The sequence below is a fragment of the Papaver somniferum genome, chromosome 4, assembly GCF_003573695.1.
Source record: "Papaver somniferum cultivar HN1 chromosome 4, ASM357369v1, whole genome shotgun sequence".
NCBI classification, from domain to species: Eukaryota; Viridiplantae; Streptophyta; class Magnoliopsida; order Ranunculales; family Papaveraceae; genus Papaver; species Papaver somniferum.
Genome location: NC_039361.1, coordinates 58637266 through 58654670, shown reverse-complemented (window position 1 = coordinate 58654670; position 17405 = coordinate 58637266). Strand labels below are relative to the sequence as shown.

The 17405-nt window shown below is 35.5% G+C and overlaps 1 protein-coding gene across 1 annotated transcript; it reads left to right on the top strand.

The window, feature by feature from the left end:
- Positions 1 to 15223: 15223 nt before the first annotated feature.
- LOC113273911 lies at positions 15224 to 16559 on the top strand. The gene is made up of 2 exons (XM_026523483.1): positions 15224 to 15670; positions 15811 to 16559. The coding sequence occupies exons 1-2, from the start codon at positions 15476 to 15478 to the stop codon at positions 16162 to 16164; spliced, it is 549 nt and encodes a 182-aa protein (XP_026379268.1). The 5' UTR covers positions 15224 to 15475; the 3' UTR covers positions 16165 to 16559.
- Positions 16560 to 17405: the final 846 nt, after the last annotated feature.

Genomic DNA, 17405 nt, shown 5'->3' with positions numbered 1-17405 from the left:
CGACTACTAAAACGAAGGCGTGCGGCGATCAACGACCACCCTTTCATCCTAGATGCGAATCCTAACCGTCCAAGGTTGCCAAACAACGCATGGTAACCTTTGGCCCAAAACCCTAATTTTGGCCATGCCATACCGGCCTTCCCTATGCGGCTACCAAAACGAAGGCCTGCAACAATCAACGGCCACTTTTTTTTATCTAAGGTGCAGATCTTAGCCGTCCAAGATTACCAGCTAACGCATGGCAACCTTTGGCCCTAGTTTGGTCGCGCCTAAAAAAAGCCAAAACCCTAACTTTTGGCCGCGCCTAAACTAAGCCATATCAAAGCCATACTAATCATGCTTTCATTCCACTGTCTACCAAACAAAGAGTTGCAATAATCAACGACTACTTTTCCTCTTGAGATGCAAAATATCGACCGTCGAAGATCACCACCGAGCCGGCAAGTATCCCAAGCTCAACTTTCCAGACAACAACAACGTACTACATGTTTTCCACGAAAACACTCGAGACATCAACACATGTCACAAACTGGGGGATGCTCATTGGGTATTGGTTTGGCGGTTTACACCATGCGGCGTACACTACGCCCGTTATAAGAAAGTGTCATAAGGATGAGGCGGTTAGTAAATACAGGTAGTAATGGTGAAACGCTTTCTTTTATGGAACATCAATTCCAGTCGTTACCAGTTATCACCTATTCTCATTTACTCACCCGTTTTCCATTTCTTAATGAGACCAGAGTACGTTTCACTTCGACTTGTATAAATAGGCATTACCTATTTCCACCAAAAAAAAGTTTTTGGTCAGGAGCATACAACACTCAGAAATCACCTGTTAGCTTTCCCATCTACTAGCTTACGCTTTCTGATACAAGTCAAAACAACTACTCTTCCAGAATCAACTATTCTGGTCTCAACACTCTCTTTGCTTCCCTCCCCAAAACCAACCCTTCTCCCCCACTTTGTGATCGAAGAAAGTTTGGAACGACCATTTCTTGGTTAAGCCGGACTTGTACAGATTGATCTGTCGAACCTTAAGTACTCCCTTGCAGTACATTGTTTAGGATTTAGACTTGTTTCTCACCCACATCACAAGAAATTACCGAAACCAGCAAAAACTGTTTTCACCCTCAAACAGTTACCAAGGTAATATAGATTGTAAACCCTGATTTGAAAACTATATAAAGGAGAACTCTAGCAACTGGGAAACCTAATCCCTACACTTCTGTGTGTTACTATTTGCATAGCTAGAGTCGATTCTCCTTTAATCTTAGGTTTCTCACGAGACCATGTAGGTTAATGAATTAAAGACTTCATTGGGATTGTGAAGCCAGACCCGACTATTTTTTCTGTGGTTGCGTGATCTGATCTTGCTGCTTCTATCGTGATTGAGTGAAGTCGTAATATTGGATTGAGATTTATATCTCCGATAGGTAAGATAGAAAAGTAGTCACAAACAGCTTCGTCTCATCGTTTGTGATTCCACAATATCTTGTTTCGTTAATTGATTAAGATTATTGTGAGGTGATTGATAATACTAGGCTGTTCTTCGGGAATATAAGACCGGTTTATCAATTGGTTCCTGTTTACCTTGATTTATCAAAAGACAGAACAAAACTCATAGGTATTTATGTGGGAGACAGATTTATCTATTCCAATAGACTTTTCTGTGTGAGACAAATTTGTTTATCAAGTCTTCGACTTTGGGTTGTAGCAACTCTTGGTTGTGGGTGAGATCAGCTAAGGGAATCAAGTGCGTAGTATCCTGCTGGGATCAGAGACGTAAGGAACGCAATTGTACCTTGAATAAGTGTGAGATTGATTAGGGTTCAACTACAGTCCAGTCCTAAGTTCATTGGTAGTAGGATAGTATCTGTAGCGGCTTAATATATTGTGGTGTTCAAAACTGGACTAGGTCACGAGGTTTTTCTGCATTTGCGGTTTTCCTCGTTAACAAAATTCTGGTGTCTGTGTTATTTATTTTCCACGTTATATTTTGTTATATAATTGAAATATCACAAGTTGTGTGTTGTATCAATCAATTAGGAAATCCAACCTTTGGTTGTTGATTGAAATTGATCGATCCTTGAACATTGGTCTTTGGTACCGTTCAAGTTACTTCTCTTATATTCAATCGGGATCGCAAATTTCTATTTGCTGATTGTAGATTGAATTAAGAGATAGAGATATAAACTCTTGTATATACTTTTCTCTAGATTGAGTCTGACTTTCTAGTGGATTCTCTAAAAAGTATATTCGAGTAAGTCCTCTCAGATTTCCAAACGAATTGTTGGGTGTGGTTATTATTCCCCCTGATTTTCACTATAAATACCAAAATCCTCTCCCATTTTAACTCACACCTTCTTCCTATTTTGTTAGATTTTTCAATGGCTCAAAACATGTCTATGGATCAATTCATAGAAGAGCAACATGTGGCTAAAAATCAAAGAGTTGAACTTCGAGCTAGTGTGCAAAATGAAATAAGAAGAGCAAATAGTTGGAGAGTTGCACAACAGCGCAATTTTAGCACGTTATAAGATGAATGCATCTGCAAAAATTATGTTCTCTTCACCAATCATCCAATCATTGATGGCGCATTACAGGCGATTCCGTTTTGGAGACGCGTTTTACTGAAATTTGAAGAAGAAACAACGAATCTAAACAATCGTGATTCGATGGTGTTGACTTCTCGGTTATCCATAATTTCTAAGAATGTTAACAAGTATATTGGTATAATAAGGGTAGAGGCTCGAAACATGAGAAGTGGTGAAACCCTGCTGGAGATTGATCAAAGATGTCGTGCAAAGTAGCTCCCTGACAACGGAAAGCAGTTCTGATATGCAAGTTGTTATGAAATCTTAAAAGTGTTTCCCACATTTAATCTAATGTATCAATTTTAAGTTCTCAATTTTAACTTAAATAGAAAACTTTAAATGAAGATTATTGTTTATCAAACAAAAGTGCAATTACATTAACGATTTAAACAAACCACGATTCATATTAACGATTAACATTTATATATCAAACTAACATTTATCTATCAAACTAACGATTACCAAATATATATTCCCCTAAGCCTGTTTGATCCTGTGAAAACTCATTATTTTGAGTCTGAGATGGTGGTTGAGTAGCATCAGGTTATTCATAACCTTGATATGGTACTGGAGATGGTTGAATTGGAGGTGCTAGGAATCGGTGAAATGTTGAATTTGGGGTATACATTATGGATTGCCTAAATGCATCCATATTTACGTGACCACCACCAGGAGTAAGTACAGGACCTTGGGGCATGAAACCAATAGGAGACTGGAAATCCGTCTTCACATTTGTTGTTGGTGTTGTTCTTGCTTCTGTTGGTAGATGAGTATCTTCCACCATAGTTGGAGTGTCATGAAGACTTCTACGACCACCACTACTTCCATAACTTACACTTCCACGACTTTTTACATTGCTATCACCGGGAATTTGAGAACTTGTCCCTAACGGAGTCTCGGGAAATTCATAACTCATATTCTCCCTCTGTATCTGCATCTGTATCAAGTGAAAATTCTGGAATTGATTGATAAAAAACGAAAAATTGTTCAATTGGTTCTGATACTCTTTTTGTGATGCCATCACACCATAGTATGGATAGCTTTGCTGCAGACCTTCACTAGTAAGTGAAAACTGTAACAATATCTCCACTTGGTGATAAAGTCTGGACTTTCCAAGATATTAGAGGCATATTTGACGACCCCATTTGACTGCTAGGATACGTATATGCTTCGCCCGTCGGTGGTGGAGGTTGGGATGGAAGATCTGTAAGTGGAAAATTGCCAATTGCTGGAAAGTCAACACTACCTAAGTTTTGTGGATGAACAACAATATTTAGCTTGCATACCTTTTGAAACCAGCTATAGTAATCAAAGTCATCATTTGGGATTTGGATCAAATCTTCAGCTTCTTCCCAAGATTATCCATTATTTATCAACTTCATCCAATCATCATGTGAAATTATTGAAGTTGGAAATGGATTGATTTCTTTTACCTTTCTTCCTTGTAGCTGAAACAAATGTCTTTCTCCGTAGTACCAAATACACTGACCCCTTATTGGACTGTAAAACACAATTCGCTTAAGGCTTAACTGTAGCATGACTTGTGCAATTGGTTCATGGAGCTCGTCAATTTATGTATACGGTATTGGCATAATTTCGATACTAGTTCTGCACAATTGTTACATCCTATGGACAACAAATATATTTTGACCATCATTAATTTGATTAATCTAATTTTCATCTTTGTACTTGTACACAATTGGATAAATTAATCGTGTTTCGTGAAGATCAGGTTCGTGATAAGCACATAAGTGTTACATTTTATACCCATATTTATATTAGATAGGATTCGATATTTTTTCTAATAATACTATTTTAGTGCTTTTGTAGAAAGTACGAGCGAATTTGATCACGAGGAGTAAAAATAGCTAGATTGGAAGCTATATAAGGTGGAAGATCATTTGTGCTACAAGAGTTAACTTTTGTCTGATATGATTCCAAGTGACGACATCATTATTTTCTCTCTCAAAGAATTAATCACCAAGATAATTTGTTTATCTCATGCAAAATATATTTTATATGATATGGAGCTTTATTGGAAAATGAGTGGTATTAAAAAAATGATAAATGTCAAAATCAAAAGATAAACAAATAACTTCATAATCTTGCCATTTGCGGAGGAGGATAATTGGTAGCATATGATTCTTTTTCCTTTTACACCGGAATTTGATGGATACGAATATTTTCTGCCTTTATGTGAGATAAGAAGATTTTAAGGCGGGTGTATTTTTTGATTTCATCTCCGTTTGGGTGCATGACTATATATATGAGGTAATTGGAAATCCTTTTGGGGGAGCGCGGGTGGAGAGCCAAAAACAGAAAAAGGATTTATTGTATTATTTTATTTTCTCCATGTCTTGCTAGATTTTATGTAACTAGGGTTCTTCGGTGGAAACCATTTTGATTGCGTAGACTCAAATGTTAATTCTCCATATAATATTTTGAATAATGATTTAAATGTTTACTAATTTTCTTCAATATTTTCTTGGTAAATTATTGCATAAATAGTTGAATTAATTAAATATGCTTTCCGATTGATACGACGTGCTTGGATTAGGTCTTTGACGGGGTATGCTTATAGGTTGATATTTAATTCTTTGAAACTTTATTTTGGTTGGATAACTCCATTGTTTATTCATACTTTTAAATTGATGTGCCATGCTTAGTAATATTTGATGGCATATGCTTTGCAATTGATAAATAAATCTCCAGAACTATCAACTTAGAAGCGGAGGAAATTAAAATGGTGAAACAATTTTATGGAGTATACGGTTTAGAAATCGAATATGATTTTTACATGATTAAATTGGTTGAAACCAGATTCCTTAGTTACCATCTTTCTCATTACATTTAATTAATTCTTTTTATATTCATTATTTTACTCCCTTAATTCTTTCAAAATCCTAAAACAACATCCCTGGTTAGTCAATCAGAATTATTGGTTACGGTATTTCCACCGCTCCCTATGGGTTCGACCCGTACTTGCCTCTGTCTACTAGTTAGACACCGTGCGATTGTAGTTATTACATATAGGGTTTCCCGAAACCCTATCAATTTTTGGCGCCTTTGCCGGAGAGCGGCTGAGGAATATTGTAATTAGTATTTTTGATTTAGTAAATAGTTATGTTTTTTTTTTTTTTTTTTTTTTGTAAAATATTTTTTTTTTAGGTTTTCTTTTTCCTTTTGACTTGTTTTCTGTTTTAGATTTTTTTTCCAGGTTCCTTTTTGAGTATGACGACTCTTTCTCAGGAGACGTCACCTAAGATGACACTGGCAGAATATAAGCGTAGAAGTTCAAATTATCATGCAACCTCATCTGAGATGATGCTTGGTGAATATATGCATAGGAAACGGTATGGAGTTTCTGATCCACAAATGGTAAGTGAAGAATCACCTCAAACTATATATGAGAAGTATTACAAACACACACCACTTAGTTTGGAACAAAGATTGAGAATTCAGGAATGCCAAAGATTATATGCTGATGATGATCCGTCTTGTAGTCTTGTAGTGACTCTCTGTTCCAGACAGAACATATAGGTGACCCTGTGGATGATTTTCCTAATTCTACAGATGAATCTGTCTCACAATATTCACCCGACTTAGAGGTTTTTTCTACACCCCTAGACCTCCAAAAGTTACCCAATTTAGGGTTAGAATTGTGTGATTCTCAAATTTTGTTGGATCACTTTGCATCCAATATCCAGAGGACTTGCTCGTTCCTGATACCATGCATGAGCCAATTGATATTCCCCGGTCCAAATAGTATACCCATATTATGTTCTTTATGCACTTCCTTGTGAAGTAAAAATCGGGTTTGGGGGTAACTTTTTCTTTTTGGTAGTTTCACCTTCTTAAAGGAATCATAAGATAAGTGCGAAGTTGTCATTTATAAATACTGTATTTTGGGTTGATCCCCAAATTTTCAGGTTATTAGTTTAAGAGGATCCTTTATGTACATTCCAGTAGGTATTTTTATTTTCTTGTTTATTTTTATTTGTTTATTTTTGCATATTATGAATTTCTCATCTTAATATTTACGTTGGATGACTCTATTACATTGAGGACAGTGTAAGTTTAAGTGTGGGGGTGTTAGTGGTTAAATTTTTACTTTACTTTTTCAGGAATTTTCTTGCAAATCATGATCAGCTGTTGAGCGGGTCTTTTGTACGTTTGTAGGTATATTATGACCAGATGTTGAGCGGGTATGTTGTAAGGTTCTTATGACCAGCTGTTGAGCTGGTCTATTCTTTTATTCGTATCATCTTATAATCAGCCGTTGAACGGGTCTTAAAATAAAAAAAATAAAAAAATAATATTACGATCAGATGTTGAGCGGGTCTATTCTTTGTTTTGCTCGAGGACTAACAAAATATAAGTGTGAGGTGTTTGATAAGCACGTAAGTGTTACATTTTATACCCATATTTATATTAGCTAGGATTCGATATTTTGGCTAATAGTACTATTTTAGTGCTTCTGTAGAAAGTACGAGCAAATTTGATCACGAGGAGTAAAAACAGCTAGATTGGAAGCTATATAAGGTGGAAGATCATTTGTGCTACAAGAGTTAAATTTTGTCTGATATGAGTCCAAGTGACGACATCATTATTTTCTCTCTAAATGAATTAATCACCAAGATACTTTGTTTATCTCACATGCAAAATATATTTTATTTGATATGGAGCTTTATTGGAAAGTGAGTGGTATTAAGAAAATGAGAAATGTCAACATCGAAGGATAAACAAATAACTTCATAATATTACCATTTTGTGGAAGAGGATAATTGGTAGCATATGATTCTTTTTCCTTTTACACCGGAATTTGATGGATAAGAATATTTTCTGCTTTTATGTGAGATAAGAAGATTTTAAGGCGGGTATATTTTTTGATTTCATTTCCATTTGGGTGCATGACTATATATGAGGCAGTGAGAACTCTTTTTGGGGGGAGAACGGCTAGAGAACCAAAAACAGAAAAAGGGTTTATTGTATTATTTTATTTTCTCCATGTCTTGCTAGATTTTATGTAACTAAGGTTCTTCAGTAGAAACCATTTTGATTACGTAGACTCAAATATTAATTCTCCATATAATATTTTAAATAATGATTTAAATGTTTAGTATTTTTCTTCAATATTTGCTCGGTAAATTATTGCATAAATAGTTAAATTAATTAAATAGCTTTCCAATTGATACGTTGTGCTTGGATTAGGTCTTTGACGGGGTATGCTTATAGATTGATGTTTAATTCTTTGAAACTTTATTTTGGTTGGATAGCTCCATTGTTTATTTATACTTTTAAATTGATGTGCCATGCTTAATAATATTTGATGGCATATGCTTTGCGATTGATAAATAAATCTCTAGAACTATCAACTTAGAAGCGGGTGAAATTAAAATGGTGAAACAATTTTATGGAGTATACGTTTAGAAATCGAATATGAGTTTTACATGATTAAATTGGTTGAAACCAGATTCCATAGTTACCATATTTCTCATTACATTTAATTAATTCTTTTACTTCCTTAATTCTTTCAAAATCCAAAAACAACATCTCTGGTTAGTCAATCAGAATTATTGGTTAAGGTATTTCCACCACTCCCTGTGGGTTCGACCCGTACTTGCCTCTGTCTGCTAGTTAGACACTGTGCGATTGCGGTTTTTATATATAGGTATTCTCCGGATCCTATCAGTTCGCCGACCTTAAATTAAGTATACCACCAATACTGAAAAATAACATTGACAAACATTGATGTGTTAGTACATTCACCACTACTTTGAAAATTAACTCGATAATGAATCTAATAATAGAAAGTGAATTTGGTTCTTTACCTCCATTACGACCCAGAATCCATTCAAGATATCTAAGTTCTTACATGAGCATTCACCGAGACTTATGTATAGCTCAACTAAAATTGCAGAACCCCAATCATAATTTGGCGCTTTAGTTAAATCTTTTAAAGAGTCCAGAAAACTAATTAATGCCACTGAGCTAGCATTGGGGAAAAAAACTTGGTCTAACATCCATAATACAAAAATACGTTCAAGCTCGGGATAATCTTCAACTCTGTGTATCCCCCTGCCAGCATAACGGTTCAAAAAAGCCTTCAACCCATACACTCTTAATCCATATGAGTGTAATTGTTTGGATTCTGGCTTTCCTTCAGTATCATTTGAGTGCAAGGGAAGTAGTTGTTTCCATCTTCCTTCTGATATCCACTTTAATTAGTTAAATTGTACTATTTCACCCTCACTTTTTATTCCAGTCAACATATACAAATCTAACGGGGTGAACCCTAAAAACAACATGGTCATAAAATTAAAGTTTGTATGTGGAACTAAAATTTGAATCAAAATAAAAAGTTGAATCCCTAAAAATTAAAATTTGTTTCTGAGATAAAAATTAAACTATTGAATAGAAAAATAGAACTTACCACACTCGAAATCCTTGAAAATGAACGTATTTGCAGTGTTCCACCAACATTCACAAATAACTCGCACAACTTGAGTCATGTGGTTTTTGACTTTCATGAAATATAAACGCTGCCAAGGATATCTTCTCAAGGATTCTTGAACAGCTTCGGGGAGTAACCCAAACACTTCGGTTAGCTCAGACCACCCACCTCTTAGTTTAGGTAAGAAAACTTGCTCGAGATGGTTATATAAATGCATAGATAATACACCAGGTCCAACTAGTTGCCAAAAATTTGCGAACTCTTGATGTTTATCCTGGACCCATACGATATCACTATATGCAACAGATTTTCCTTTGTCTTTACTGTTTCTTTTCCTTTGTCTATTTGTTTTGGAACTACTCATTTTTAAGTGAAAAATCGCTCTGATCAGCTCTCTACAGAAGGAAAGATTTTTTTTTTGTGAATGAAAACTGAAGGGAATGGTGGTATTTATAGACGGTAGAGTACCGACCGCAGGAGGTCAAGTTTAAATCGCTAGGGGTGCAAACTATATCGGGCGATCGAAAAGAGGCCGCTAGTGATCGAGTCTCCACCGCTCGGTTGAGACTCAACCGCTTATCTTTTTTCCCTTAGTAGCGCATCCAGTTTGCCAGGCCAGCTGGCATGGAAAATGGGTGGGTTATCCACTCCCCATAGGAACCAGCCGAAGCTTATGAGACATTTGTTCATACTTGATGAATTTCGGTTAAGAACACTTTATTGTTCATAATCTAAATCGTGATTCAATATTATCATTCAAAAATATCCTGGAAAAGTGATATATGTCATTGATGTTATTTAAGAATGTGTCGAATTGATTTAGAGAGAAATATAGAACTACTGAAAATCTGGATACATGACAGTATGCATACCAATTCACATATCGGGAAAACTGTTATAGGTCTGGAGCTGTAATACCTGTACCCAGTACACGTACAGGTGTAGATATATGTCGAAAACAACTTTTTGGTACTCATACCCGATATCCATATCACAAAAAGTTTGTTTCTCGTGAACCAGAAATAGTACGCATACCAAGTATGCATACCATAACGGAACTGTTGGTTTTGAAACCGATGCAGTATCCATACCCGGTACGCAAACCGAAAAAGTTTTATGAGTTTATGAACTCATTTTTTTTTCTTAAGGGTACACATACTCGGTACATGTACCATGACAAAAACATTCACGAACAAGGTAGAGTACACGTACTTTCCTTGTCGAATATTTTCAGATGCACAAAAATTATTTCTATGAGATAATTGGCATTTGAATAAATCTCTAGAAACACTCTACAGACATGATTGATCACATTATAACCTATGGTTGTGACTCAAACTTAAAGTCTTAAGTGTTTATGAAAATGATTAAGCTTATGGTTTAATCGGCTAGTTTCGGTTAACCGTCCATGAACAATGTCTTTGTACACGGTTTGGTTACGATTCATCCTAACCATAGTGTATTTATTCGTATGTTAACCTTATTTCAAAGATTCATATAACAGTGGATATTTTTTGCTTGGTTCCAAAGCTATCTTAGCTTAAACCTAAAGCAACATATACTTTGAAAGTCTATATAAGGGAGAACCTCAAGCAACTGGATTTTTGAATCCCTGACACTATTCTTTGTGTGTCCTAGTTATAAATTAGAGTCTTCCTCTCCCTAAAACCCTTCTAGGGTTTAGCGACTAAAAAGACTTCACCTAGGGATTTAAGAAGCCAGGTCCAACTATCTTTTATATTGATAGTTCGTGTATCATGATCTTGTTTGATTGTTGAGCTGCTCACTGAAACACGATAGATAGAAATCGCAAAGTTCTCTTCATCTCAAACTTTATGATTCCACAAGTTTAATACTTGTGAGGTGAGTAATAATCTAGGCTGCTCTTTGGAAAGCATAAGTCCGGATTTTGAGGTTAGTTAGATTTTTGTCTATTGCTATCGATTTCCAGCCTCACCTTGATCTATCGATCAAAAAGGAAATCACACATAGGCTTATCTATGGGAGGAAGATTGGTTTAAAGTCTTAAATTGAGTTGAAGAAACTCTTAGGCTTTAAAATACGTCAGCTAAGAGAATAAATTGCGCAGACTCCTGCTGGGATTCAAGAGGTGTAAGGAGCGCGACTGTAACTGAATTGTTGTGAGGGTTTACTTCGGTCTCAACTAAATTACAGTATAAAGTTAATTGATAGTAGGCCAGTCTATGTAGAGGTTTAATACAGTTTGATGTTTAACTGGACTAGGTCCCGGGGTTTTTCTGCATTTGCGGTTTCCTCGTTAATAAAATTTCTGGTGTGTGTTATTTCTTTTCCGCATTATATAGTTCATCTTTAAAATTGAAATATCACAGGTTGGATGTACATCAATCAAAGTATATACATCCATATTTGTTTGTTAGATATGACTTGATTGATTCTTGGATATTGATCTTTGGAATTGTCCAAGTACTCTCACACGTAAATCAGGTTCACGAACTTGTCTCTGTAAACTTTCTGATTGTAAGAGAAAGAGATATAACTCTAAATATTATTCTTTGATTGAGATTCATTAAGTTGAACTCTCAGAATTGTATTTAATTTTGTACATACAAGTTTCCTAAGAAAAAGTTGGTGGTGTATTTTGGTACCCCCGCGCTTTCAATATGCAATAATGGTAATAATACAAGCCTGAGTATCTCTACTCAGACTACATGGATAATCATAACCCCTCCACTTTCTCTATGTGTTGTGATGCATATTTTAAAATCATATTATCTGAAAATCATACAGGACTAGGTCTAATTCTACGTAACTCTGCAGGTGCATTTGAGCAAAAGAGATGTATCTACGCGTATGGACACCTGCGAAGCATGCAGAGGTGCCTGAGGAGTTGCTGCAGGCTATATGTTGGGTGAAAGAAATTGACTTGCAACAAGTGTGCTTTGAGTTTTGTTAGAGCATATCTCGGTTGAACCCACCAAGCGTTGGTGCGTCAAGTTTAGTTGTCATAATTTAGTATCAAAACTCATCTAGAGTCAACTTCGTTTAGGTTAGACTAGAAAGTCTAGGAATGTTAAGACGTACAAGTATTACTCTGAAGACCTGAAGAATGTGAAGAAGTAATGACTATAACGAAGACATCATCCTTCCACTTGAAGTTAGTAATACTGACTTGACTTGTTTCCATTCATAACGTATCTTTCAAGTTGTATTATATTGAAAACATAACATGCGAAGCTGTATATATAATACTCTAGTGATTAGACTTGGTCATATCATTATGATCAAAGTGTCAAGGAATAATATATTACAAAGTATAACGCATATCTTTTGAACTTCATAAATACGACATCAACATAATCTATGTATTAATTTACTTGATTATGTGTAGGATATAGGTGCGATTTCATCCTATAAACTATGTATTATTACATTGGTTTAAGGAAGTAGATGTATGAACTTGTTTCATAATCAAAAGGGAAATCATAAGTGTGTTGGTATGGTTCTTCATTGAATATATTTGGATGACCAATACCAGATGACAAGGTAGAACCTATCTTGACTTATGTTGAGAATCAAGGTATAACCGGTCATAGCCTATAGTGTATAATAAGTTGTAACCGGTCACAAGATAATTTGTAAAGAAAGGTGTAATCGGTCATAAGCTACATTGGTAAGTAAGGTGTAATCGGTCACAAGCTACATTGGGAAGCAAGGTGTACCCGATCACAAGCTACTTTGGGAAGTAACGTGTAACTGATCACAAGCTACATTGGGAAGCATGGTGTAACCAGTCACAACATATCTTGGGAATCATGGTATAACCGGTCAAAACTTATATTGTGAGTCATGGTATAACCGGTACCAAGAGAAAAAATGGGTTTCCAAAGTTCACACATTTCTTCATTTGTGTGTGAATTAGGAATTAGGGTTTGCTAAGATGAGAAACTTCTTGATGTCGACACTATTTGAACATATGTACAATTCTTATCATTTATTTTTCAAAGATATTCCTTGATGCTCAAGGTGATCCCAAACCGAAACATTGAAAAGCATTTAACTATGATTTTCAAGTATATATGTTTTAATTACCGGCAATTAAAACATATCTACTAGAAAAGGTTTATTAGTTAATATGCTAAACCAATAATAGAAATTTCCTAAGAGAGATATCAGAAATATTGTTTGACATTTAATTGGAAATAGGAAAACCAAAATTAGGTACTTCAAATATTTTTGATTTTTGGAATTTCCTTGTTGTCCAAACAGCTTTGGTCTATAAATACTTGAATTTGCATTTCTTGCAAACTATCCTAAGAGCCAGGCAAACTTCATTCGTGTTGTTTCTGTTTGAGTCGTCTATCCGGAGAGGAAAGTTCCCTAATTAGGCGAAATCTCTTACGACCGCTCGTTTAAAGTCTTCTATGGGATCAATAAGCTCTACGAGTACCGTTGGTGGGAAATTAGATAATTGCATTATTATATTAATTTTCGATTATTGATTTGATTGACTAACAGTTGTTGAAACTTTGATTGCACCTAGTTTGATTATTCTTGAGAGCCTTCTCTTCTGACATAAAGTTCACTCAAACTAGATCAAAGTATCGACGGGATATTTAGAACCATTGTTGGATCTAAAGACATCTTGTGATAATCCATTGTTAATATACTCTGTTTTGTGTGTGATTGATCACAAGAGGATTTAAGTTTGTGCTGTGAAGGTAATTGAGAAGGCAATTGAAGATTTGAAGACGAAAAAGATTTTCTTATTAGTTTTCGTATCTTGTGAATTTGTGCACACATCTTGATCGGATGGGATCCAACTAAGATTAAATTTATTTTTGATAGATTTGATCATATAGTCGTATTGACCGACAACTATCATTTGGTGGTTCTCTACGATATGATAGTTGTGAATCTGAATATGAACTTTCGGATTTGGATTGATCATACCCTACAAAGGAGTTTAGATTAAACGGAAGAGCCTTTGTCGACTACTCAACATATCTTTCATAGTAAAGATAATTGAAGTGGTTACCAAACAATATTATTCCTTTACTGTTTGGAATACGATCTAAAGGAGTCGAGTACATAAATACTTTAATGGGTAAAACAACTTGAGATAGTCACTTCCGTCTTGAGATTCACTTGCGTGACCAAAAGGTTGAAGACGCAGGGATACTGAGGAAACTAAGTAGCTAGAGGTAGTCTACTTGGTCTTAAATATATGAAGTTGGCATTAAATTTTATATAGCGTCTTAATTTTGAGAGACTAGGTCACAGGGTTTTTCCTGCATTTGCGGGTTCCTCGTTAACGAAATCTTGTGTGTGTTATTTACGTTAATTCCACATTATAACTGTTATTATAATTAAGTAAATAATACTACTGTGCATTAATCCTAATCACTTGACATTGATCATATAGTCAATCGGTGTAGTGCTTCACATTATGAGTTAGATTTCCCGAGTCTCAATAGTATGATATGTAAAAGAGGAATAAAATATATCCACCTTTTTAGTAGGATCGGGGTGTACTAGCGGCAAATACTGAGCTTGAAAGCATTAGTCGCGAACATAACAAGCCTCAAAGCAAACACATGGTCTACAAATATATAAAAGCGAACCCTACGTTTTCTTATTACCGTAACTATTGTCAAGTGAATATCAAGTTGTCGTATTGTCTCAACTATTGTCCATAGTCGATCACACTTGGTATCAGACTTATAGGTTGATATTAAAAGATTATGGTGTATCTGGACACCCTCATCTTTTCAAATTGGACGCGTAAAATATAGCAGCAACAACTAGTGGAGGATACCATAAAGTTAGATAAGAACACCAAACAATTATTTTAGATATTATAGTCTCTTTTCGCAAGCATTCATATGGACCTGCAGGTTTATCAATAAAAAAATTAATAAACCAGCTGATAAGTTCTTAAAATACTCTCGTATTTTTAAGATTACTATAGGAGTTGGATTTCAATTTCTAATATACTCTTTCTTTGGTATCCAAAAAAAGAAGAAAAAAAACTCAAAGTGACAAAACAAAACCATGCAGTATGTAAAGCTTGGCGTATTAGGCCATTAGAGCCCAACACGACCCCCACCCACATGCTTTTATGGACCGGGCTGAGTACCCAGCTACTTAGTTACTACACACAGCAATTTTTTCTTCCATGATTCCTTGTATTTCGAGTTCTGTAATGAAGGGATACAATATCAGAAAATGAGAGTCAAGACTCATAAGCGTCATTAGTGGATCTAATTTGCTTTCAGATTTTCCATCTTCCAAAAAATAAATAAGACAGCAAGCAAGGTGTTGGAACTCCCACAAAATTAAATAGATGTACAGACAGATCAAGAAATGAAACGACGTAACTGAAAAACCAATAAAGTACTACTAGTAGAGGAGAAAAAACAGAGCAAGTGAGTGAGTGAGGGTTGAGATGAGGAATATCATCAAACCTTTTTCTACTTCTTCATCACCATCTTATGTTCAAAATCATATATCTTGGTCGTTGGTTCAAACAATTATTGGAATTGGATCTCTAATTGTTTTAGCTCCTCTGTTCTTTTGTGTGTCAACTAATCAATGCATATATCATCAAAAGATGGCTCTTCTCCATCATGATCAAGTCCATGTAAGAATACTCTCAATCACCTTATGATTTTCTTTTTCTTCCATAGATATAGATATGCATGACCATGAACAAACCAAATCTTTCAATGTGCAATTAAAATTGATTATTATTGTTGATATTCATTGCTCTGATGCTGTTAGGATTATAATGGTGATAAGCAATCAAAAGTGACGTCATCACCACCATTATCATCAATACTTAGACCTTTCAATGGAGCTTCTAGTGATCATTACTATTATCCATTAAACTTAATAAAGAAGAACCAACAAACGGGAGATTATTATGATGAGAAACTAAAGAAGATAGAATCGGAACTTGGTAGCGTCAGAGTTTTCTTAAAAGAAATTGCTGCTGTTTCTGTTCATCTGAACTCATCTACAACACATGAAGATATTATTTCCAGTGACGGTCCAGATTATTACATCCCAAATGGTCAAATTTACGGGTGCACATATCCTACCCATATCCGTCAACCCTACCCGACAGTTTTTTAACCGTATCCTACCCTATCCACTATTTGGCAGGTAGGGTGGCGGGTAAAGATTTTCTTAACCGCCAGTAAACGGGTAGGGTGGCGGGTATAGGCCATATCCTATCCATCCTACCTAGGAATGCACATACCCTATTTATACCCGCCAACCCTACCCTACCCGCCAGTTTTTTAATTGTATCCTACCCTATCCATTATTTGGCGGGTAGGGTGGCGGGTAAAGATTTTCTTAACCGCCAGTAAACGGGTAGGGTGGCGGGTATAGGCCATATTCTACCCACCCTACCCGTTGTGCAGCCCTAGTCAAATTTACAGGAATCCTTACTTATTTCATGCGTATGTATAATTTTTTCTTTTTTCCGTTTCATTTCTGATATTTTTTCAACCGATTTTTGTTTTCTTGCAATATATTGTCAAACAAGAATTTACAAAGTAACGTCATTCATAAGTTAGCGCATTTTGTACAAATGCAAAGAAACAATGCAATGTACCAGTGGAGAAACTGCCCGCGCATATGCTTCTGTGACTTGGCTTGTTTTTGTTTAACTTTAGCGTGGTGGGCGGTTCAATATTCATAACCAGTTTTGCTCTTGGTCAGCCATGTGTAACAAGACTGGAACAGAAATTGAGTTAGAGTAAAAATCACTAGGTAGTGGTCTTGGTCCCAATTCCTTTAAATGGTGATAGGGAAATACAACAGCTAATGTCGGGAAATTGAGTTAGAAATGGGAATAAATTATATGGCATCTCTACTAGGTTCAACAATTTGGCGGAAAGTCATAGGAATTTTTTTCCTATGAAATTATTGGGAAAACACCCTTTTTGGTTTGCATTTTGGTTTTAGGATTTTGGACATGTGCTTATCATAGTGCTTGCTCTTAGAGCTTAGAATAGTATCTGTATGGTCTAAGCCAGTGGACCATTATGCAGAATAATATACCCAAAGTTCAACCATTAGACATGCACCATCACATGGCAATATGCTATAAATTGATTTTTGATGTGGAAGTTTTTGTCACAATATCACAAGACCCAAAGTTATGGAAACCTAAGAGCGACTGCAATGGTACGACTAAACTCAAAGATCAAAGACCAAAAAAAAAGACTAAATATGAGTTTAATCTGTATTGTGTCGTTATGGGGAGAAGACCAAATTTGGTCGCGCGTAAAACAATTCTACGCATAAAGACGGGCGGAAGTATTAGTTACGTTTCATTTCTGCGCGGAATTATAAAATACGTTTCA

Bases quoted from the DNA above. Each gene is read 5' to 3' on its own strand.
- LOC113273911 (XM_026523483.1), top strand. From the start codon at position 15,476: ATGAGGAATATCATCAAACCTTTTTCTACTTCTTCATCACCATCTTAT. The intron at 15,671-15,810 runs GTAAGAATACTC...TGATGCTGTTAG, and splicing joins TCCATCATGATCAAGTCCAT to GATTATAATGGTGATAAGCA.